This window comes from Pristiophorus japonicus, chromosome 7 (assembly GCF_044704955.1).
Source record: "Pristiophorus japonicus isolate sPriJap1 chromosome 7, sPriJap1.hap1, whole genome shotgun sequence".
NCBI classification, from domain to species: Eukaryota; Metazoa; Chordata; class Chondrichthyes; family Pristiophoridae; genus Pristiophorus; species Pristiophorus japonicus.
This window is the reverse complement of record NC_091983.1, coordinates 249,037,445-249,061,738: the sequence shown is the minus strand read 5'-3', so window position 1 is coordinate 249,061,738 and position 24,294 is coordinate 249,037,445. Positions and strand designations below refer to the sequence as shown.

Sequence of the window (24,294 nt, the reverse complement as noted above, 5' to 3'; positions counted from 1 at the left end):
CGATCCCTCTCCCCACGATCTCCCTCCAACTGATCTCTCTCCCCACGATCCCTCTCCCCACGATCCCTCTCCCCAAGATTCCTCTCCTCACGATCTCCCTCCACACGATCCCTCTCCCCACGATCTCTCTCCCCACGATCTCTCTCCCCACGATCTCTCTTCCCACGATCTCTCTCCCCACGATCTCTCTCCCCACGATCTCTCTCCCCACGATCTCTCTCCCCACGATCTCGCTCCCCACGATCTCGCTCCCCACGATCTCTCTCCCCACGATCTCTCTCCCCACGATCTCGCTCCCCACGATCTCTCTCCCCACGATCTCTCTCCCCACGATCTCTGTTCCCACGATCTCTCTCCCCACGATCTCTCTCCCCACGATCCCTCTCCCCACGATCTCTCTCCCCACGATCCCTCTCCCCACGATCTCTCTCCCCACGATCTCTCTCCCCACGATCTCTCTCCCCACGATCTCTCTCCCCACGATCCCTCTCCTCACGATCTCTCTCCCCACGATCCCTCTCCCCACGATCTCCCTCCAACTGATCTCTCTCCCCACGATCCCTCTCCCCACGATCCCTCTCCCCAAGATTCCTCTCCTCACGATCTCCCTCCACACGATCCCTCTCCCCACGATCTCTCTCCCCACGATCTCTCTCCCCACGATCTCTGTTCCCACGATCTCTCTCCCCACGATCTCTCTCCCCACGATCTCTCTCCCCACGATCTCTCTCCCCACGATCTCGCTCCCCACGATCTCGCTCCCCACGATCTCTCTCCCCACGATCTCTCTCCCCACGATCTCGCTCCCCACGATCTCTCTCCCCACGATCTCTCTCCCCACGATCTCTGTCCCCACGATCTCTCTCCCCACGATCTCTCTCCCCACGATCCCTCTCCCCACGATCTCTCTCCCCACGATCCCTCTCCCCACGATCTCCCTCCAACTGATCTCTCTCCCCACGATCTCTCTTCCCACGATCTCTCTCCCTACGATCTCTCTCCCCACGATCCCTCTCCCCACGATCTCCCTCCAACTGATCTCTCTCCCCACGATCTCTCTCCCCACGATCTCTCTCCCCACGATCCCTCTCCCCACGATCTCCCTCCAACTGATCTCTCTCCCCACGATCTCTCTCCCCACGATCCCTCTCCCCACGATCTCCCTCCCCACGATCTCTCTCCCCACGATCTCTCTTCCCACGATCTCTCTCCCCACGATCCCTCTCCCACGATCTCCCTCCAACTGATCTCTCTCCCCACGATCTCTCTCCCCACGATGCGTCTCCCCACGATCTCTCTCCCCACGATCTCTCTCCGACTGATCTCTCTCCCCACGATCTCTCTCCCCACGATCCCTCTCCCCACGATCTCCCTCCAACTGATCTCTCTCCCCACGATCTCTCTCCCCACGATCCCTCTCCCCACGATCTCCCTCCCCACGATCTCTCTCCCCACGATCTCTCTTCCCACGATCTCTCTTCCCACGATCTCTCTCCCCACGATCCCTCTCCCCACGATCTCCCTCCAACTGATCTCTCTCCCCACGATCCCTCTCCCCACGATCCCTCTCCCCAAGATTCCTCTCCTCACGATCTCCCTCCACACGATCCCTCTCCCCACGATCTCTCTCCCCACGATCTCTCTCCCCACGATCTCTCTTCCCACGATCTCTCTCCCCACGATCTCTCTCCCCACGATCTCTCTCCCCACGATCTCTCTCCCCACGATCTCGCTCCCCACGATCTCGCTCCCCACGATCTCTCTCCCCACGATCTCTCTCCCCACGATCTCGCTCCCCACGATCTCTCTCCCCACGATCTCTCTCCCCACGATCTCTGTTCCCACGATCTCTCTCCCCACGATCTCTCTCCCCACGATCCCTCTCCCCACGATCTCTCTCCCCACGATCCCTCTCCCCACGATCTCTCTCCCCACGATCTCTCTCCCCACGATCTCTCTCCCCACGATCTCTCTCCCCACGATCCCTCTCCTCACGATCTCTCTCCCCACGATCCCTCTCCCCACGATCTCCCTCCAACTGATCTCTCTCCCCACGATCCCTCTCCCCACGATCCCTCTCCCCAAGATTCCTCTCCTCACGATCTCCCTCCACACGATCCCTCTCCCCACGATCTCTCTCCCCACGATCTCTCTCCCCACGATCTCTGTTCCCACGATCTCTCTCCCCACGATCTCTCTCCCCACGATCTCTCTCCCCACGATCTCTCTCCCCACGATCTCGCTCCCCACGATCTCGCTCCCCACGATCTCTCTCCCCACGATCTCTCTCCCCACGATCTCGCTCCCCACGATCTCTCTCCCCACGATCTCTCTCCCCACGATCTCTGTCCCCACGATCTCTCTCCCCACGATCTCTCTCCCCACGATCCCTCTCCCCACGATCTCTCTCCCCACGATCCCTCTCCCCACGATCTCCCTCCAACTGATCTCTCTCCCCACGATCTCTCTTCCCACGATCTCTCTCCCTACGATCTCTCTCCCCACGATCCCTCTCCCCACGATCTCCCTCCAACTGATCTCTCTCCCCACGATCTCTCTCCCCACGATCTCTCTCCCCACGATCCCTCTCCCCACGATCTCCCTCCAACTGATCTCTCTCCCCACGATCTCTCTCCCCACGATCCCTCTCCCCACGATCTCCCTCCCCACGATCTCTCTCCCCACGATCTCTCTTCCCACGATCTCTCTCCCCACGATCCCTCTCCCACGATCTCCCTCCAACTGATCTCTCTCCCCACGATCTCTCTCCCCACGATGCGTCTCCCCACGATCTCTCTCCCCACGATCTCTCTCCGACTGATCCAAAGAAACATAGAAAATAGGTGCAGGAGTAGGCCATTCGGCCCTTCTAGCCTGCACCACCATTCAATGAGTTCATGGCTGAACACGCAACTTCAGTACCCCATTCCTGCTTTCTCACCATACCCCTTGATCCCCCGAGTAGTAAGGACTTCATCTAACTCCCTTTTGAATATATTTAGTGAATTGGCCTCAACAGCTTTCTGTGGTAGAGAATTCCACAGGTTCACCACTCTCTGGGTGAAGAAGTTTCTCCTCATCTCGGTCCTAAATGGCTTACCCCTTATCCTTAGACTGTGACCCCTGGTTCTGGACTTCCCCAACATTGGGAACATTCTTCCTGCATCTAACCTGTCTTACCCCGTCAGACTTTTAAATGTTTCTATGAGGTCACCTTTCATTCTTCTGAACTCCAGTGAATACAAGCCCAGTTGATCCAGTCTTTCTTGATAGGTCAGTCCCACCATCCCGGGAATCAGTCTGGTGAATCTTTGCTGCACTCCCTCAATAGCAAGAATGTCCTTCCTCAAGTTAGGAGACTAAAACTGTACACAATACTCCAGGTGTGGCCTCACCAAGGCCCTGTACAACTGTAGCAACACCTCCCTGCCCTTGTACTCAAATCCCCTCGCTATGAAGGCCAACATGCCATTTGCTTTCTTAACCGCCTGCTGTACCTGAATGCCAACCTTCAATGACTGATGTACCATGACACCCAGGTCTCGTTGCACCTTCGCTTTTCCTAATCTGTCACTATTCAGATAATAGTCTGTCTCTCTGTTTTTACCACCAAAGTGGATAACCTCACATTTATCCACATTATACTTCATCTGCCATGCATTTGCACACTCACCTAACCTATCCAAGTCACTCTGCAGCCTCATAGCATCCTCCTCGCAGCTCACACTGCCACCCAACTTAGTGTCATCCGCAAATTTGGAGATACTACATTTAATCCCCTCGTCTAAATCATTAATGTACAGTGTAAACAGCTGGGGCCCCAGCACAGAACCTTGCGGTACCCCACTAGTCACTGCCTGCCATTCTGAAAAGTACCCATTTACTCCTACTCTTTGCTTCCTGTCTGACAACCAGTTCTCAATCCACGTCAGCACACTACCCCCAATCCCTGTGCTTTAACTTTGCACATTAATCTCCCCCACGATCTCTCTCCCCACGATCCCTCTCCCCACGATCTCTCGCCCCACGATCCCTCTCCCCACTATCTCCCTCCCCACGATCTCCCTCTCCCCACGATCCCTCTCCCCACGATCCCTCTCCCCACGATCTCCCTCCAACTGATCTCTCTCCCCACGATCTCTCTCCCCACGATCTATCTCCCCACGATCCCTCTCCCCATGATCTCTCTCCCCACGATCTCTCTCCCCACGATCTCCCTCCCCCCACGATCCCTCTCCCCAAGATCCCTCTCCACACGATCTCTCTCCCCACGATCTCTCTCCCCACAATCCCTCTCCCCACGATCCCTCTCCCCACGATCCCTCTCCCTAGGATCTCCCTCCCCACGAACCCTCTCCCCACAATCGCCCTCCCCACGATCCCTCTCCCCACGTTCCCTCTCCCCATGATCCCTCTCCCCACGATCCCTCTCCCCACAATCCCTCTCCGCATGATGCCTCTCCCCACGATCCCTCTCCCCACGATCTCTCTCCGACTGATCCAAAGAAACATAGAAAATAGGTGCAGGAGTAGGCCATTCGGCCCTTCTAGCCTGCACCACCATTCAATGAGTTCATGGCTGAACACGCAACTTCAGTACCCCCTTCCTGCTTTCTCGCTATACCCCTTGATCCCCCAAGTAGTAAGGACTTCATCTAACTCCCTTTTGAATATATTTAGTGAATTGGCCTCAACTACTTTCTGTGGTAGAGAATTCCACAGGTTCACCACTCTCTGGGTGAAGAAGTTTCTCCTCATCTCGGTCCTAAATGGCTTACCCCTTATCCTTAGACTGTGACCCCTGGTTCTGGACTTCCCCAACATTGGGAACATTCTTCCTGCATCTAACCTGTCTTACCCCGTCAGACTTTTAAATGTTTCTATGAGGTCCCCTTTCATTCTTCTGAACTCCAGTGAATACAAGCCCAGTTGATCCAGTCTTGATAGGTCAGTCCCACCATCCCGGGAATCAGTCTGGTGAATCTTTGCTGCACTCCCTCAATAGCAAGAATGTCCTTCCTCAAGTTAGGAGACCAAAACTGTACACAATACTCCAGGTGTGGCCTCACCAAGGCCCTGTACAACTGTAGCAACACCTCCCTGCCCCTGTACTCAAATCCCCTCGCTATGAAGGCCAACATGCCATTTGCTTTCTTAACCGCCTGCTGTACCTGAATGCCAACCTTCAATGACTGATGTACCATGACACCCAGGTCTCGTTGCACCTTCGCTTTTCCTAATCTGTCACTATTCAGATAATAGTCTGTCTCTCTGTTTTTACCACCAAAGTGGATAACCTCACATTTATCCACATTGTACTTCATCTGCCATGCATTTGCACACTCACCTAACCTATCCAAGTCACTCTGCAGCCTCATAGCATCCTCCTCGCAGCTCACACTGCCACCCAACTTAGTGTCATCCGCAAATTTGGAGATACTACATTTAATCCTCTCGTCTAAATCATTAATGTACAATGTAAACAGCTGGGGCCGCAGCACAGAACCTTGCGGTACCCCACTAGTCACTGCCTGCCATTCTGAAAAGTATACATTTACTCCTTCTCTTTGCTTCCTGTCTGACAACCAGTTCTCAATCCACGTCAGCACACTACCCCCAATCCCATGTGCTTTAACTTTGCACATTAATCTCCCCCACGATCTCTCTCCCCACGATCCCTCTCCCCACGATCTCTCGCCCCACGATCCCTCTCCCCACGATCTCCCTCCAACTGATCTCTCTCCCCACGATCTCTCTCCCCACGATCTCTCTCCCCAAGATCCCTCTCCCCATGATCTCTCTCCCCACGATCTCTCTCCCCACGATCTCCCTCTCCCCACGATCCCTCTCCCCAAGATCCCTCTCCCCACGATCTCTCTCCCCACAATCCCTCTCCCCACGATCCCTCTCCCCACGATCCCTCTCCCCACGATCACTCTCCCCAGGATCTCCCTCCCCACGAACCCTCTCCCCACGATCGCCCTCCCCACGATCCCTCTCCCCACGATCCCTCTCCCCATGATCCCTCTCCCCACGATCCCTCTCCCCAGGATCTCCCTCCCCACGAACCCTCTCCCCACGATCGCCCTCCCCACGATCCCTCTCCCCACGATCTCCCTCCAACTGATCTCTCTCCACACGATCCCTCTCCCCACGATCCCTCTCCCCATGATCCCTCTCCCCACGATCCCTCTCCCCATGATCTCTCTCCCCACGATCCCTCTCCCAACGATCTCCCTCTCCCCACGATCTCCCTCTCCCCACGATCCCTCTCCCCACGATCCCTCTCCCCACGACATCCCTCTAACTGATGTCTCTCCCCACGATCCCTCTCCCCACGATCTCCTTCCCGCTGATCCTTCTCCCCACGATCTCTCTCCCCACGATCTCTCACCCCACGATCCCTCTCTCCACGATCCCTCTCCCCACGATCTCCCTCCAACTGATCTCTCTCCCCACGATCCCTCTCACCACGATCCCTCTCCACGATCTCCCTTCCCACGATCCCTCTCACCATGATCCCTCTCCCCACGATCTCTCTCCCCACGATCCTTCTCCCCACGTTCTCCCTCCCCACGATCCCTCTCACCACGATCCCTCTCCCCACGATCCCTCTCACCACGATCCCTCTCACCACGATCCCTCTCCCCACGATCCCTCTCCCCACGATCTCTCTCCCCACGATCCCTCTCCCCACGATCTCTCTCCCCACGATCTCTCTCCCCACGATCCCTCTCCCCACGATCCCTCTCCCCACGATCTCCCTCCAACTGATCTCTCTCCCCACGATCCCTCTCCCCACGATCCCTCTCCCCACGATCCCTCTCCCCACGATCTCTCTCCCCACGATCCCGCTCCCCACGATCTCTCTCCCCACGATCTCTCTCCCCACGATCCCTCTCCCCACGATCTCTCTCCCCACGATCTCCTTCCCCACGATCCCTCTCCCCATGATCCCTCTCCCCACGATCCCTCTCTCCACGATCCCTCTCCCCACGATCTCTCTCCCCACGATCTCTCTCCCCACGATCTCTCTCCCCGTGATCTCTCTCCCAACGATCTCCCTCCCCACGATCTCTCTCCCCACGATCCCTCTCCCCACGATCTCTCGCCCCACGATCCCTCTCCCCACGATCTCCCTCCAACTGATCTCTCTCCCCACGATCTCTCTCCCCACGATCTCTCTCCCCAAGATCCCTCTCCCCATGATCTCTCTCCCCACGATCTCTCTCCCCACGATCTCCCTCTCCCCACGATCCCTCTCCCCAAGAGCCCTCTCCCCACGATCTCTCTCCCCACAATCCCTCTCCCCACGATCCCTCTCCCCACGATCCCTCTCCCCACGATCACTCTCCCCAGGATCTCCCTCCCCACGAACCCTCTCCCCACGATCGCCCTCCCCACGATCCCTCTCCCCACGATCCCTCTCCCCATGATCCCTCTCCCCACGATCCCTCTCCCCAGGATCTCCCTCCCCACGAACCCTCTCCCCACGATCGCCCTCCCCACGATCCCTCTCCCCACGATCTCCCTCCAACTGATCTCTCTCCACACGATCCCTCTCCCCACGATCCCTCTCCCCATGATCCCTCTCCCCACGATCCCTCTCCCCATGATCTCTCTCCCCACGATCCCTCTCCCCACGATCTCCCTCTCCCCACGATCTCCCTCTCCCCACGATCCCTCTCCCCACGATCCCTCTCCCCACGACATCCCTCTAACTGATGTCTCTCCCCACGATCCCTCTCCCCACGATCTCCCTCCCGCTGATCCTTCTCCCCACGATCTCTCTCCCCACGATCTCTCACCCCACGATCCCTCTCTCCACGATCCCTCTCCCCACGATCTCCCTCCAACTGATCTCTCTCCCCACGATCCCTCTCACCACGATCCCTCTCCACGATCTCCCTTCCCACGATCCTTCTCCCCACGTTCTCCCTCCCCACGATCCCTCTCACCACGATCCCTCTCCCCACGATCCCTCTCACCACGATCCCTCTCACCACGATCCCTCTCCCCACGATCCCTCTCCCCACGATCTCTCTCCCCACGATCCCTCTCCCCACGATCTCTCTCCCCACGATCTCTCTCCCCACGATCCCTCTCCCCACGATCCCTCTCCCCACGATCTCCCTCCAACTGATCTCTCTCCCCACGATCCCTCTCCCCACGATCCCTCTCCCCACGATCCCTCTCCCCACGATCTCTCTCCCCACGATCCCGCTCCCCACGATCTCTCTCCCCACGATCTCTCTCCCCACGATCCCTCTCCCCACGATCTCTCTCCCCACGATCTCCTTCCCCACGATCCCTCTCCCCATGATCCCTCTCCCCACGATCCCTCTCTCCACGATCCCTCTCCCCACGATCTCTCTCCCCACGATCTCTCTCCCCACGATCTCTCTCCCCGTGATCTCTCTCCCAACGATCTCCCTCCCCACGATCTCTCTCCCCACGATCCCTCTCCCCACGATCTCTCGCCCCACGATCCCTCTCCCCACGATCTCCCTCCAACTGATCTCTCTCCCCACGATCTCTCTCCCCACGATCTCTCTCCCCAAGATCCCTCTCCCCATGATCTCTCTCCCCACGATCTCTCTCCCCACGATCTCCCTCTCCCCACGATCCCTCTCCCCAAGATCCCTCTCCACACGATCTCTCTCCCCACGATCCCTCTCCCCACGATCTCCCTCCCGCTGATCCTTCTCCCCACGATCTCTCTCCCCACGATCTCTCACCCCACGATCCCTCTCTCCACGATCCCTCTCCCCACGATCTCCCTCCAACTGATCTCTCTCCCCACGATCCCTCTCACCACGATCCCTCTCCACGATCTCCCTTCCCACGATCCCTCTCACCATGATCCCTCTCCCCACGATCCCTCTCCCCACGATCTCTCTCCCCACGATCCCTCTCCCCACGATCTCCCTCCCCACGATCCCTCTCACCACGATCCCTCTCCCCACGATCCCTCTCACCACGATCCCTCTCACCACGATCCCTCTCCCCACGATCCCTCTCCCCACGATCTCTCTCCCCACGATCCCTCTCCCCACGATCTCTCTCCCCACGATCTCTCTCCCCACGATCCCTCTCCCCACGATCCCTCTCCCCACGATCCCTCTCCCCACGACATCCCTCTAACTGATCTCTCTCCCCACGATCCCTCTCCCCACGATCTCCCTCCCGCTGATCCTTCTCCCCACGATCTCTCACCCCACGATCCCTCTCCACACGATCTCTCTCCCCACGATCTCTCTCCCCACAATCCCTCTCCCCACGATCCCTCTCCCCACGATCCCTCTCCCCAGGATCTCCCTCCCCACGAACCCTCTCCCCACGATCGCCCTCCCCACGATCCCTCTCCCCACGATCCCTCTCCCCATGATCCCTCTCCCCACGATCCCTCTCCCCATGATCTCTCTCCCCACGATCCCTCTCCCCACGATCTCCCTCACCCCACGATCTCCCTCTCCCCACGATCCCTCTCCCCACGATCCCTCTCCCCACGACATCCCTCTAACTGATCTCTCTCCCCACGATCCCTCTCCCCACGATCTCCCTCCCGCTGATCCTTCTCCCCACGATCTCTCTCCCCACGATCTCTCACCCCACGATCCCTCTCTCCACGATCCCTCTCCCCACGATCTCCCTCCAACTGATCTCTCTCCCCACGATCCCTCTCACCACGATCCCTCTCCACGATCTCCCTTCCCACGATCCCTCTCACCATGATCCCTCTCCCCACGATCCCTCTCCCCACGATCTCTCTCCCCACGATCCCTCTCCCCACGATCTCCCTCCCCACGATCCCTCTCACCACGATCCCTCTCCCCACGATCCCTCTCACCACGATCCCTCTCACCACGATCCCTCTCCCCACGATCCCTCTCCCCACGATCTCTCTCCCCACGATCCCTCTCCCCACGATCTCTCTCCCCACGATCTCTCTCCCCACGATCCCTCTCCCCACGATCCCTCACCCCACGATCTCCCTCCAACTGATCTCTCTCCCCACGATCCCTCTCCCCACGATCCCTCTCCCCACGATCCCTCTCACCACGATCTCTCTCCCCACGATCCCGCTCCCCACGATCTCTCTCCCCACGATCTCTCTCCCCACGATCCCTCTCCCCACGATCTCTCTCCCCACGATCTCCTTCCCCACGATCCCTTTCCCCATGATCCCTCTGCCCACGATCCCTCTCTCCACGATCCCTCTCCCCACGATCTCTCTCCCCACGATCCCTCTCCCCATGATCCCTCTCCCCACGATCCCTCTCCCCACGATCCCTCTCCCCACGATCCCTCTCCCCACGATCCCTCTCCCCACGATCCTTCTCCCCACGATCTCCCTCCCCACGATCCCTCTCCCCACGATCCCTCTCCCCATGATCCCTCTCCCCTCGATCCCTCGCCCCACGATCCGTCTCCCCACGATGCCTCTCCCCACGATCTCTCTCCCCACGATCTCCCTCCCACTGGTCCTTCTCTCCACGATCTCTCTCCTACTGATCCATAGAAACATAGAAAATAGGTGCAGGAGTAGGCCATTCGGCCCATCTAGCCTGCAACACCATTCAATGAGTTCATGGCTGAACACGCAACTTCAGTACCCCATTCCTGCTTTCTCGCTATACCCCTTGATCCCCCTAGTAGTAAGGACTTCATCTAACTCCCTTTTGAATATATTTAGTGAATTGGCCTCAACAACTTTCTGTGGTAGAGAATTCCACAGGTTCACCATTCTCTGGGTGAAGAAGTTTCTCCTCATCTCGGTCCTAAATGGCTTAACCCTTATCCTTAGACTGTGACCCTGGTTCTGGACTTCCCCAACATTGGGAACATTCTTCCTGCATCTAACCTGTCTAAGCCCATCAGAATTTTAAACGTTTCTATGAGGTCCCCTTTCATTCTTCTGAACTCCAGTGAATACAATCCCAGTTGATCCAGTCTTGATAGGTCAGTCCCACCATCAGTCTGGTGAATCTTTGCTGCACTCCCTCAATAGCAAGAATGTCCTTCCTCAAGTTAGGAGACCAAAACTGTACACAATACTCCAGGTGTGGCCTCACCAAGGCCCTGTACAACTGTAGCAACACCTCCCTGCCCCTGTACTCAAATCCCCTCGCTATGAAGGCCAACATGCCATTTGCTTTCTTAACCGCCTGCTGTACCTGCATGCCAACCTTCAATGACTGATGTACCATGACACCCAGGTCTCGTTGCACTTTTTCCTAATCTGTCACCATTCAGATAATAGTCTGTCTCTCTGTTTTTACCACCAAAGTGAATAACCTCACATTTATCCACATTATACTTCATCTGCCATGCATTTGCCCACTCAGCTAACCTATGCAAGTCACTCTGCAGTCTCATAGCATCCTCCTCGCAGCTCACACTGCCACCCAACTTAGTGTCATCCGCAAATTTGGAGATACTACATTTAATCCCCTCGTCTAAATCATTAATGTACAATGTAAACAGCTGGGGCCCCAGCACAGAACCTTGCGGTACCCCACTAGTCACTGCCTGCCATTCTGAAAAGTCCCCATTTACTCCTACTCTTTGCTTCCTGTCTGACAACCAGTTCTCAATCCATGTCAGCACACTACCCCCAATCCCATGTGCTTTAACTTTGCACATTAATCTCCCCCACGATCTCTCTCCCCACGATCCCTCTCCCCACGATCTCTCTCCCCACGATCTCACTCCCCACGATCCCTCTCCCCACGATCCCTCTCCCCACGATCTCCCTCCCCACGATCTCTCTCCCCACGATCTCCCTCCCCACGATCTCCCTCCCCACGATCCCTCTCCCCACAATCCCTCTCCCCACGATCTCTCTCCCCACGATCCCTCTCCCCACGATCCCTCTCCCCACGATCTCCCTCCCCACGATCTCTCTCCCCACGATCTCTCTTCCCACGATCTCTCTCCCCACGATCCCTCTCCCCACGATCTCCCTCCAACTGATCTCTCTCCCCACGATCTCTCTCCCCACGATCCCTCTCCCCACGATCCCTCTCCCCACGATCCCTCTCCCCACGTTCCCTCTCCCCACGATCTCTTTCCCCACGATCTCTCTCCCCACGATCCCTCTCCCCACGATCCTTCTCCCACAATCTCCACGATCCCTCTCCCCATGATCCCTCTCCCCACGATCCCTCTCCCCATGATCCCTCTCCCCACGATCTCTCTCCCCACGATCCCTCTCCCCACGATCCCTCTCCCCACGATCCTTCTCCCCACAATCTCCACGATCCCTCTCCCCATGATCCCTCTCCCCACAATCCCTCTCCCCACGATCTCTCTCCCCACGATGCGTCTCCCCACGATCTCTCTCCCCACGATCTCTCTCCGACTGATCCAAAGAAACATAGAAAATAGGTGCAGGAGTAGGCCATTTGGCCCTTCTAGCCTGCACCACCATTCAATGAGTTCATGGCTGAACACGCAACTTCAGTACCCCATTCCTGCTTTCTCGCTATACTCCTTGATCCCCCGAGTAGTAAGGACTTCATCTAACTCCCTTTTGAATATATTTAGTGAATTGGCCTCAACAACTTTCTATGGTAGAGAATTCCACAGGTTCACCACTCTCTGGGTGAAGAAGTTTCTCCTCATCTCGGTCCTAAATGGCTTACCCCTTATCCTTAGACTGTGACCCCTGGTTCTGGACTTCCCCAACATTGGGAACATTCTTCCTGCATCTAACTTGTCTTACCCCGTTAGACTTTTAAATGTTTCTATGAGGTCACCTTTCATTCTTCTGAACTCCAGTGAATACAAGCCCAGTTGATCCAGTCTTTCTTGATAGGTCAGTCCCACCATCCCGGGAATCAGTCTGGTGAATCTTTGCTGCACTCCCTCAATAGCAAGAATGTCCTTCCTCAAGTTAGGAGACTAAAACTGTACACAATACTCCAGGTGTGGCCTCACCAAGGCCCTGTACAACTGTAGCAACACCTCCCTGCCCTTGTACTCAAATCCCCTCGCTATGAAGGCCAACATGCCATTTGCTTTCTTAACCGCCTGCTGTACCTGAATGCCAACCTTCAATGACTGATGTACCATGACACCCAGGTCTCGTTGCACCTTCGCTTTTCCTAATCTGTCACTATTCAGATAATAGTCTGTCTCTCTGTTTTTACCACCAAAGTGGATAACCTCACATTTATCCACATTATACTTCATCTGCCATGCATTTGCACACTCACCTAACCTATCCAAGTCACTCTGCAGCCTCATAGCATCCTCCTCGCAGCTCACACTGCCACCCAACTTAGTGTCATCCGCAAATTTGGAGATACTACATTTAATCCCCTCGTCTAAATCATTAATGTACAATGTAAACAGCTGGGGCCCCAGCACAGAACCTTGCGGTACCCCACTAGTCACTGCCTGCCATTCTGAAAAGTACCCATTTACTCCTACTCTTTGCTTCCTGTCTGACAACCAGTTCTCAATCCACGTCAGCACACTACCCCCAATCCCTGTGCTTTAACTTTGCACATTAATCTCCCCCACGATCTCTCTCCCCACGATCCCTCTCCCCACGATTCCTCTCCCCACGATCTCCCTCCAACTGATCTCTCTCCCCACGATCTCTCTCCCCACGATCTCCCTCCCCACGATCTCTCTCCCCACGATCTCCCTCCCCACGATCTCCCTCCCCACGATCCCTCTCCCCACGATCCCTCTCCCCACGATCTCTCTCCCCATGATCCCTCTCCCCACGATCTCTCTCCCCACGATCTCCCTCTCCCCACGATCCCTCTCCCCACGATCCTTCTCCCCACGATCTCCCTCCCCACGATCCCTCTCCCCACGATCCCTATCCCCACGATCTCTCTCCCCACGATCTCCCTCTCACTGATCCTTCTCCCCACGATCTTTCTCCTACTGATCCATAGAAACATAGAAAATAGGTGCAGGAGTAGGCCATTCGGCCCTTCTAGCCTGCAACACTATTCAATGGGTTCATGGCTGAACACGCAACTTCAGTACCCCCTTCCTGCTTTCTCGCTATACCCCTTGATCCCCCGAGTAGTAAGGACTTCATCTAACTCCCTTTTGAATATATTTAGTGAATTGGCCTCAACTACTTTCTGTGGTAGAGAATTCCACAGGTTCACCACTTCTCCTCATCTCGGTCCTAAATGGCTTACCCCTTATCCTTAGACTGTGACCCCTGGTTCTGGACTTCCCCAACATTGGGAACATTCTTCCTGCATCTAACCTGTCTTACCCCGTCAGACTTTTAAATGTTTCTATGAGGTCCCCTTTCATTCTTCTGAACTCCAGTGAATACAAGCCCAGTTGATCCAGTCTTGATAGGTCAGTCCCACCATCCCGGGAATCAGTCTGGTGAATCTTTGCTGCACTCCCTCAATAGCAAGAATGTCCTTCCTCAAGTTAGGAGACCAAAACTGTACACAATACTCCAGGTGTGGCCTCACCAAGGCCCTGTACAACTGTAGCAACACCTCCCTGCCCCTGTACTCAAGTCCCCTCGCTATGAAGGCCAACATGCCATTTGCTTTCTTAACCGCCTACTGTACCTGAATGCCAACCTTCAATGACTGATGTACCATGACACCCAGGTCTCGTTGCACCTTCCCTTTTCCTAATCTGTCACTATTCAGATAATAGTCTGTCTCTCTGTTTTTACCACCAAAGTGGATAACCTCACATTTATCCACATTATACTTCATCTGCCATGCATTTGCACACTCACCTAACCTATCCAAGTCACTCTGCAGCCTCATAGCATCCTCCTCGCAGCTCACACTGCCACCCAACTTAGTGTCATCCGCAAATTTGGAGATACTACATTTAATCCCCTCGTCTAAATCATTAATGTACAGTGTAAACAGCTGGGGCCCCAGCACAGAACCTTGCGGTACCCCACTAGTCACTGCCTGCCATTCTGAAAAGTACCCATTTACTCCTACTCTTTGCTTCCTGTCTGACAACCAGTTCTCAATCCACGTCAGCACACTACCACCAATCCCATGTGCTTTAACTTTGCACATTAATCTCCCCAACGATCTCTCTCCCCACGATCCCTCTCCCCACGATCTCTCGCCCCACGATCCCTCTCCCCACGATCTCCCTCCAACTGATCTCTCTCCCACGATCTCTCTCCCCACAATCTCTCTCCCCAAGATCCCTCTCCCCATGATCTCTCTCCCCACGATCTCTCTCCCCACGATCTCCCTCTCCCCACGATCGCTCTCCCCAAGATCCCTCTCCACACGATCTCTCTCCCCACGATCTCTCTCCCCACAATCCCTCTCCCCAAGATCCCTCTCCCCACGATCCCTCTCCCCAGGATCTCCCTCCCCACGAACCCTCTCCCCACGATCGCCCTCCCCACGATCCCTCTCCCCACGATCCCTCTCCCCATGATCCCTCTCCCCACGATCCCTCTCCCCATGATCTCTCTCCCCACGATCTCCCTCTCCCCGCGATCTCCCTCTCCCCACGATCCCTCTCCCCACGATCCCTCTCCCCACGACATCCCTCTAACTGATCTCTTTCCCCACGATCCCTCTCCCCACGATCTCCCTCCCGCTGAACCTTCTCCCCACGATCTCTCTCCCCACGATCTCTCACCCCACGATCCCTCTCCCCACGATCCCTCTCCCCACGATCTCCCTCCAACTGATCTCTCTCCCCACGATCCCTCTCACCACGATCCCTCTCCACGATCTCCCTTCCCACGATCCCTCTCACCATGATCCCTCTCCCCACGATCCCTCTCCCCACGATCTCTCTCCCCACGATCCCTCTCCCCACGATCTCCCTCCCCACGATCCCTCTCCCCACGATCTCCCTCCCCACGATCCCTCTCACCACGATCCCTCTCCGCACAATCCCTCTCACCACGATCCCTCTCACCACGATCCCTCTCCCCACGATCCCTCTCCCCACGATCCCTCTCCCCACGATCTCTCTCCCCACGATCCCTCTCCCCACGATCCCTCTCCCCACGATCTCCCTCCAACTGATCTCTCTCCCCACGATCCCTCTCCCCACGATCCCTCTCCCCATGATCCCTCTCCCCACGATCTCTCTCCCCACGATCTCTCTCCCCACGATCCCTCTCCCCACGATCTCTCTCCCCACGATCTCCTTCCCCACGATCCCTCTCCCCATGATCCCTCTCCCCACGATCCCTCTCTCCACGATCCCTCTCCCCACGATCTCTCTCCCCACGATCTCCCTCCCCACGATCCCTCTCCCCACGTTCTCTCTCCCCACGATCTCCTTCCCCACGATCCCTTTCCCCATGATCCCTCTCCCCACGATCCCTCTCCCCACGATCTCTCTCCCCACGATCTCTCTCCCCACGATCTCTCTCTCCCCACGATCCCTCTCCCCACGATCCTTCTCTCCACGATCTCCCTCCCCACGATCCGTCTCCCCACGATGCCTCTCCCCACGATCTCTCTCCCCACGATCTCCCTCCCACTGGTCCTTCTCTCCACGATCTCTCTCCTACTGATCCATAGAAACATAGAAAATAGGTGCAGGAGTAGGCCATTCGGCCCATCTAGCCTGCAACACCATTCAATGAGTTCATGGCTGAACACGCAACTTCAGTACCCCATTCCTGCTTTCTCGCTATACCCCTTGATCCCCCGAGTAGTAAGGACTTCATCTAACTCACTTTTGAATATATTTAGTGAATTGGCCTCAACAACTTTCTGTGGTAGAGAATTCCACAGGTTCACCATTCTCTGGGTGAAGAAGTTTCTCCTCATCTCGGTCCTAAATGGCTTACCCCTTATCCTTAGACTGTGACCCTGGTTCTGGACTTCCCCAACATTGGGAACATTCTTCCTGCATCTAACCTGTCTAAACCCGTCAGAATTTTAAACGTTTCTATGAGGTCCCCTTTCATTCTTCTGAACTCCAGTGAATACAATCCCAGTTGATCTAGTCTTGATAGGTCAGTCCCACCATCAGTCTGGTGAATCTTTGCTGCACTCCCACAATAGCAAGAATGTCCTTCCTCAAGTTAGGAGACCAAAACTGTACACAATACTCCAGGTGTGGCCTCACCAAGGCCCTGTACAACTGTAGCAACACCTCCCTGCCCCTGTACTCAAATCCCCTCGCTATGAAGGCCAACATGCCATTTGCTTTCTTAACCGCCTGCTGTACCTGCATGCCAACCTTCAATGACTGATGTACCATGACACCCAGGTCTCGTTGCACTTTTTCCTAATCTGTCACCATTCAGATAATAGTCTGTCTCTCTGTTTTTACCACCAAAGTGAATAACCTCACATTTATCCACATTATACTTCATCTGCCATGCATTTGCCCACTCAGCTAACCTATGCAAGTCACTCTGCAGTCTCATAGCATCCTCCTCGCAGCTCACACTGCCACCCAACTTAGTGTCATCCGCAAATTTAGAGATACTACATTTAATCCCCTGGTCTAAATCATTAATGTACAATGTAAACAGCTGGGGCCCCAGCACAGAACCTTGCGGTACCCCACTAGTCACTGCCTGCCATTCTGAAAAGTCCCCATTTACTCCTACTCTTTGCTTCCTGTCTGACAACCAGTTCTCAATCCATGTCAGCACACTACCCCAAATCCCATGTGCTTTAACTTTGCACATTAATCTCCCCCACGATCTCTCTCCCCACGATCCCTCTCCCCACGATCTCCCTCCCCACGATCCCTCTCCCCACGATCTCTCTCCCCACGATCCCTCTCCCCACGATCTCTCTCCCCACGATCTCACTCCCCATGATCCCTCTCCCCACGATCCCTCTCCCCACGATCTCTCTCCCCACGATCTCCCTCCCCACGATCTCCCTCCCCACGATCTCCCTCCCCACGATCTCTCTCCCCACGATCCCTCTCCCCACGATCTCTCTCCCCACGATCTCACTCCCCACGATCCCTCTCCCCACGATCCCTCTCCCCACGATCTCCCTCCCCACGATCTCTCTCCCCACGATCTCCCTCCCCACGATCTCCCTCCCCACGATCCCTCTCCCCACGATCCCTCTCCCCACGATCTCTCTCCCCACGATCCCTCTCCCCACGATCTCTCTCCCCACGATCTCCCTCTCCCCACGATCCCTCTCCCCACGATCCTTCTCCCCACGATCTCCCTCCCCACGATCCCTCTCCCCACGATCCCTATCCCCACGATCTCTCTCCCCACGATCTCCCTCTCACTGATCCTTCTCCCCACGATCTTTCTCCTACTGATCCATAGAAACATAGAAAATAGGTGCAGGAGTAGGCCATTCGGCCCTTCTAGCCTGCAACACTATTCAATGGGTTCATGGCTGAACACGCAACTTCAGTACCCCCTTCCTGCTTTCTCGCTATACCCCTTGATCCCCCGAGTAGTAAGGACTTCATCTAACTCCCTTTTGAATATATTTAGTGAATTAGCCTCAACTACTTTCTGTGGTAGAGAATTCCACAGGTTCACCACTCTCTGGGTGAAGAAGTTTCTCCTCATCTCGGTCCTAAATGGCTTACCCCTTATCCTTAGACTGTGACCCCTGGTTCTGGACTTCCCCAACATTGGGAACATTCTTCCTGCATCTAACCTGTCCAAACCCGTCAGAATTTTAAATGTTTCTATGAGGTCCCCTTTCATTCTTCTGAACTCCAGTGAATACAAGCCCAGTTGATCCAGTCTTTCTTGATAGGTCAGTCCCACCATCCCGGGAATCAGTCTGGTGAATCTTTGCTGCACTCCCTCAATAGCAAGAATGTCCTTCCTCAAGTTAGGAGACCAAAACTGTACACAACACTCCAGGTGTGGCCTCACCAAGGCCCTGTACAACAGTAGCAACACCTCCCTGCCCCTGTACTCAAATCCCCTCGCTATGAAGGCCAACATGCCATTTGCTTTCTTAACCAATTGCTGTACCTGCATGCCAACCTTCAATGACTGATGTACCATGACACCCAGGTCTCGTTGCACTTTTTCCTAATCTGTCACCATTCAGATAATAGTCTGTCTCTCTGTTTTTACCACCAAAGTGAATAACCTCACATTTATCCACATTATACTTCATCTGCCATGCATTTGCCCACTCAGCTAACCTATGCAAGTCACTCTGCAGCCTCATAGCATCCTCCTCGCAGCTCACACTGCCACCCAACTTAGTGTCATCCGCAAATTTGGAGATACTACATTTAATCCCCTTGTCTAAATCATTAATGTACAGTGTAAACAGCTGGGGCCCCAGCACAGAGCCTTGCGGTACCCCACTAGTCACTGCCTGCCATTCTGAAAAGTACCCATTTACTCCTACTCTTTGCTTCCTGTCTGACAACCAGTTCTCAATCCATGTCAGCACACTGCCCCCAATCCCATGTGCTTTAACTTTGCACATTAATCTCCCCCACGATCTCTCTCCCCACGATCCCTCTCCCCACGATCTCTCTCACCACGATCCCTCTCCCCACGATCTCCCTCCCCACAATCCATCTCCCCACGATTCCTCTCCCCACGGTCTCTCTCCCCACGATCTCCCTCCCACTGATCTCTCTCCCCACGATCTCCCTCCCGTTGATCCTTCTCCCCTCGATCTTTCTCCCCACGATCCCTTTGCCCACGATCTGTCCCCCTCCCCACGATCTGTCCCCATGATCTCTCTCCCCACGATCTCCCTCCCCACGAACTCCCTCCCCACAATCCCTCTCACCACGATCCCTCTCCCCACGATCCCTCTCCCCACGATCTCCCTCCCCACGATCTCTCTCCCCACGATCTCCCTCCCCACGATCCCTCTCCCCACAATCTCTCTCCCCACAATCCCTCTCCCCACAATCCCTCTCCCCACGATCTCTCTCCCCACAATCCCTCTCCCCACAATCCCTCTCCCCACAATCTCTCTCCCCACGATCCCTCTCCCCACAATCCCTCTCCCCACAATCCCTCTCCCCACAATCCCTCTCCCCACGATCTCTCTCCCCACAATCCCTCTCCCCACAATCTCTCTCCCCACGATCCCTCTCCCCACAATCCCTCTCCCCACGATCCCTCTCCCCACAATCCCTCTCCCCACGATCTTTCTCCCCACAATCCCTCTCCCCACGATCCCTCTCCCCACAATCCCTCTCCCCACAATCCCTCTCCCCACAATCCCTCTCCCCACGATCCCTCTCCCCACAATCCCTCTCCCCACGATCCCTCTCCCCACGATCCCTCTCCCCATGATCCCTCTCCCCATGATCTCCCTCCCCACGATCCCTCTCCCCACAATCTCTCTCCCCACAATCTCCCTCCCGCTGATCTTTCTCCTGACGATCTGTCCCCGTGATCTCTCTCCCAGATCTTCAATGCCCTATCGGAGCCCAAGGTTCACCATGTCTGTACCACATGAATACAAACCGCCGGTGAATGGCTGGGACTCAGCGGTTAGACTCACCTCCAGAGGTTGTAGAAGAGCAAGGGGATATTGAGCCCCAGTGTTAGCCATTCCTGTGCACACAGGAACATGATACAGAACAATCCGTGGATGGAATATTCTGGGAGCACCAGCTACATTGGGAAAGAAAAAGAGAGCGTTACCACCAGAAACTGACCAGAAACTCTTGCCATTGATTTTCCTAAGAGGCTTTATCTCTCGCCTTCATTTATCCAGATTTACTTTCTCCTCCTGTGCTCCCACCTCTCTCTGTCACACTCTTGTTTCACTCTATCTTGATCTGGAATAAAAACAGAATGCTGGAAATCTCAGCGGATCGGGCAGCATCTGTGGAGAGGAAGCAGAGTTAATGTTTCGGGTCGATGACCCTTCGTCAGAACTGGAGAGTGTTCGGAAGGGATTCTTAACAAGCGCTGAAAGGGGGAGGGGAAGAAAGAACAAAGGGGAAGTTCTGTGATCGGGTGGAAGGCAGGAGAGATTAGAGGAACAAAAGGGATGCTGGGCCGAATCATTCTCTCTCGCTTTTGCTCTTTCACTTTCGCTGTCTCTATCGTTTGCCCTCTCTCTTTCTCTCTTTTGCTCTCTATCTCTCCCTCTCTCTCTCTCTTGCCTCTCTCTCGCTCCTCTCTCGCTTTCGCTCCCTCCCACTCTCTCTCATTTTTGCTCTCTTTTGCCCTAATCGGCCTCACCCCTCTTACGAAAGGTTTACTATTTATGTTACACATGTCTACATACAAAGGGTAGTTGAAGTTTCGAACTCTGCCCCCATGCCTTTCTGGCCACTATTTATCCATTACACAGTATCATTAAAAGAGAATATCTGGTCATTTATTTGATTGCTGTTTTTGTGATGCTGCTGTGCGCAAATTGGCTGCCTCATCACCGACAGAAAAAACACTTCAAATGTATTTCATTGGCTGTAAAGTACTTTGAGACATGCTCTAGAAATACAATCTTTATTTTCAATAGGCTGTGGATACTGGGGTTTTCAGATTGATAGCTTGTTGTTGGGTAAGGGGATAAAGGGATATGGAGCAACGGCAGGTAAATGGAGTTAAGATACAGATCATAAACTACAGTGGGATGAGGACAGAGTTGGCTAAAGTAGACTGGAAACAAGGACTAAACGGTGGCACAATTGAGGAACAGTGGAGGACTTTTAAGGAGCTCTTTCATAACGCGCAACAAAAATATATTCCAGTGAAAAAGAAGGGCGGCAAGAGAAGCGATAACCAGCCGTGGATAACCAAGGAAATAAAGGAAAGTATCAAATCAAAGACTAAGGTTAGTGGGAAACTAGAGGATTGGGAACATTTTAAGCAACAGCAAAGAATGACTAAAAAAGCAATAAAGAAAGGGAAGATAGATTACGAAGGTAAACTTGCGAAAAACATAAAAACAGATAGTAAAAGCTTTTACAGATATATAAAACGGAAAAGAGTGACTAAAGTAAATGTTGGTCCCTTAGAAGATGAGAAGGAGGATTTAATAATGGGAAATGTGGAAATGGCTGAGACCTTAAACAATTATTTTGCTTCCGTCTTCAGTGGAAGACACAGAAACCATGCCAGAAATTGCTGGTCACAGGAATGTGGGAAGGGAGGACCTTGAGGCAATCACTATCACTAGGGGGGTAGTGCTGGACAGGCTAATGGGACTCAAGGTAGACAAGTCCCCTGGTCCTGATGAAATGCATCCCAGGGTATTAAAAGAGATGGCGGAAGTTATAGCAGATGCATTCGTTATAATCTACCAAAATTCTCTGGACTCTGGGGAGGTACCAGCGGATTGGAAAGCAGCTAATGTAATGCCTCTGTTTAAAAAAGGGAGCAGACAAAAAGGCAGGTAACTATAGGCCGGTTAGTTTAACATCTGTAGTGAGGAAAATGCTTGAAACTATCATTAAGGAAGAAATAGCGGAACATCTGGATAGGAATAGTGCAATCAAGCAGACGCAGCATGGATTCATGAAGGGGAAATCATGTTTAACTAACTTACTGGAATTCTTTGAGGATATAACGAGCATGGTGGATAGAGGTGTACCGATGGATGTGGTGTATTTAGATTTCCAAAAGGCATTCGATAAGGTGCCACACAAAAGGTTACTGCAGAAGATAAAGGTACGCGGAGTCAGAGGAAATGTATTAGCATGGATAGAGAATTGGCTGGCGAACAGAAAGCAGAGAGTCGGGATAAATGGGTCCTTTTCCGGTTGGAAATCAGTGGTTAGTGGTGTGCCACAGGGATCAGTACTGGGACCACAACTGTTTACAATATACATAGATGACCTAGAAGAGGGGACAGAGTGTAGTGCAACAAAATTTGCAGATGACACTAAGATTAGTGGGAAAGCGGGTTGTGTAGAGGACACAGAGGCTGCAAGGAGATTTGGATAGATTAAGCGAATGGGCTAAGGTTTGGCAGATGGAATACAATGTCGGAAAGTGTGAGGTCATCCACCTTGGGAAAAAAACAGTAAAAGGGAATATTATTTGAATGGGGAGAAATTACAACATGCTGCGGTGCAGAGGGACCTGGGGGTCCTTTGCATGAATCCCAAAAGGTTAGTTTGCAGGTGCAGCAGGTAATCAGGAAGGCGAATGGAATGTTGGCCTTCATTGCAAGAGGGATGGAGTACAAAAGCAGGGAGGTCCTTCTGCAACTGTATAGGGTATTGGTGAGGCCACACCTGGAGTACTGCATGCAGTTTTGGTCACCTTACTTAAGGAAGGATATACTAGCTTTGGAGGGGGTACAGAGACGATTCACTGGGCTGATTCCGGAGATGAGGGGGTTACCTTATGATGATAGATTGAGTAGACTGGGTCTTTACTCGTTAGAGTTCAGAAGGATGAGGGGTGATCTTATAGAAACATTTAAAATCATGAAAGGGATAGACAAGATAGAGGCAGAGAGGTTGTTTCCACTGGTCGGGGAGACTAGAACTAGGGGGCACAGCCTCAAAATACGGGGGAGCCAATTTAAAACCGAGTTGAGAAGGAATTTATTCTCCCAGAGGGTTGTGAATCTGTGGAATTCTCTGCCCAAGGAAGCAGTTGAGGCTAGCTCATTGAATGTATTCAAATCACAGATAGATAGATTTTTAACCAATAAGGGAATTAAGGGTTATGGGGAGAGGGCGGGTAAGTGGAGCTGAGTCCACGGTCAGATCAGCCATGATCTTGTTGAATGGCGGAGCAGGCTCGAGGGGCTAGATGGCCTACTCCTGTTCCTAATTCTTATGTTCTTATGTTCTTATGTTCTTATGTTCTAAACCCTGCACCCATTTTTTCGAAGGCAACTGTTGCTAATGATTCTGATATCCCTATTTACACCTCCTCTAGACCCATCTTTGGTTCCTTTACTTTTGCCTTGCACCATCATCCCTTTCAACATTTAATCCCTCCTGCTCTCCACCCTATCACCAACCTTCCCTGTAGTTCTTTCCTGCCCTCTTTCCCTGCCTCTGTACTTGCTTCAAACCATTTACATCTCGGACCTATTCCAGTTCTGATGAAGGGTCACTGACCAGAATCGTTGACTCTGTTTCTCGCTCATTGAATGGCGGGACAGGCTCGAGGAGCTGAATGGCCTGCTCCTATGTTTCTAAACTCAGGCCCCGTGACCCCACGATTTCCACAGCAGGAGCAGCCGATGGAGGAATCAGACCCAAGGACCTGGTCAGAAAGACCCCAGTACGTCACAGCGATGGGGATACATATTTGGAACCAGAGGCGCAGTTTGTTTGTGCGGTTGGGACCGTCTCCTGTGGGCTGTGACACTTGGGACCGAGCAGCACTAGATTCCTGCTTCAGAAAAGGCAAAGCTCAAAGTGAGGCTCCCCCTGGTAGTTCAGTGAGTAAAC

The 24,294-nt window shown here is 54.0% G+C and overlaps 1 protein-coding gene across 1 annotated transcript in view; it reads right to left on the bottom strand.

Annotated features, from left to right (window-relative positions):
* Positions 1-24,294, bottom strand: part of cnih3 (cornichon family AMPA receptor auxiliary protein 3) — a 117,096-nt gene that overhangs the window by 40,378 nt on the left and 52,424 nt on the right. The window contains exon 4 of the mRNA XM_070884302.1: positions 20,430-20,542. Within this exon, the coding sequence (XP_070740403.1) occupies positions 20,430-20,542 (113 nt within the window). The remainder of the gene's footprint in view (positions 1-20,429; positions 20,543-24,294) is intronic.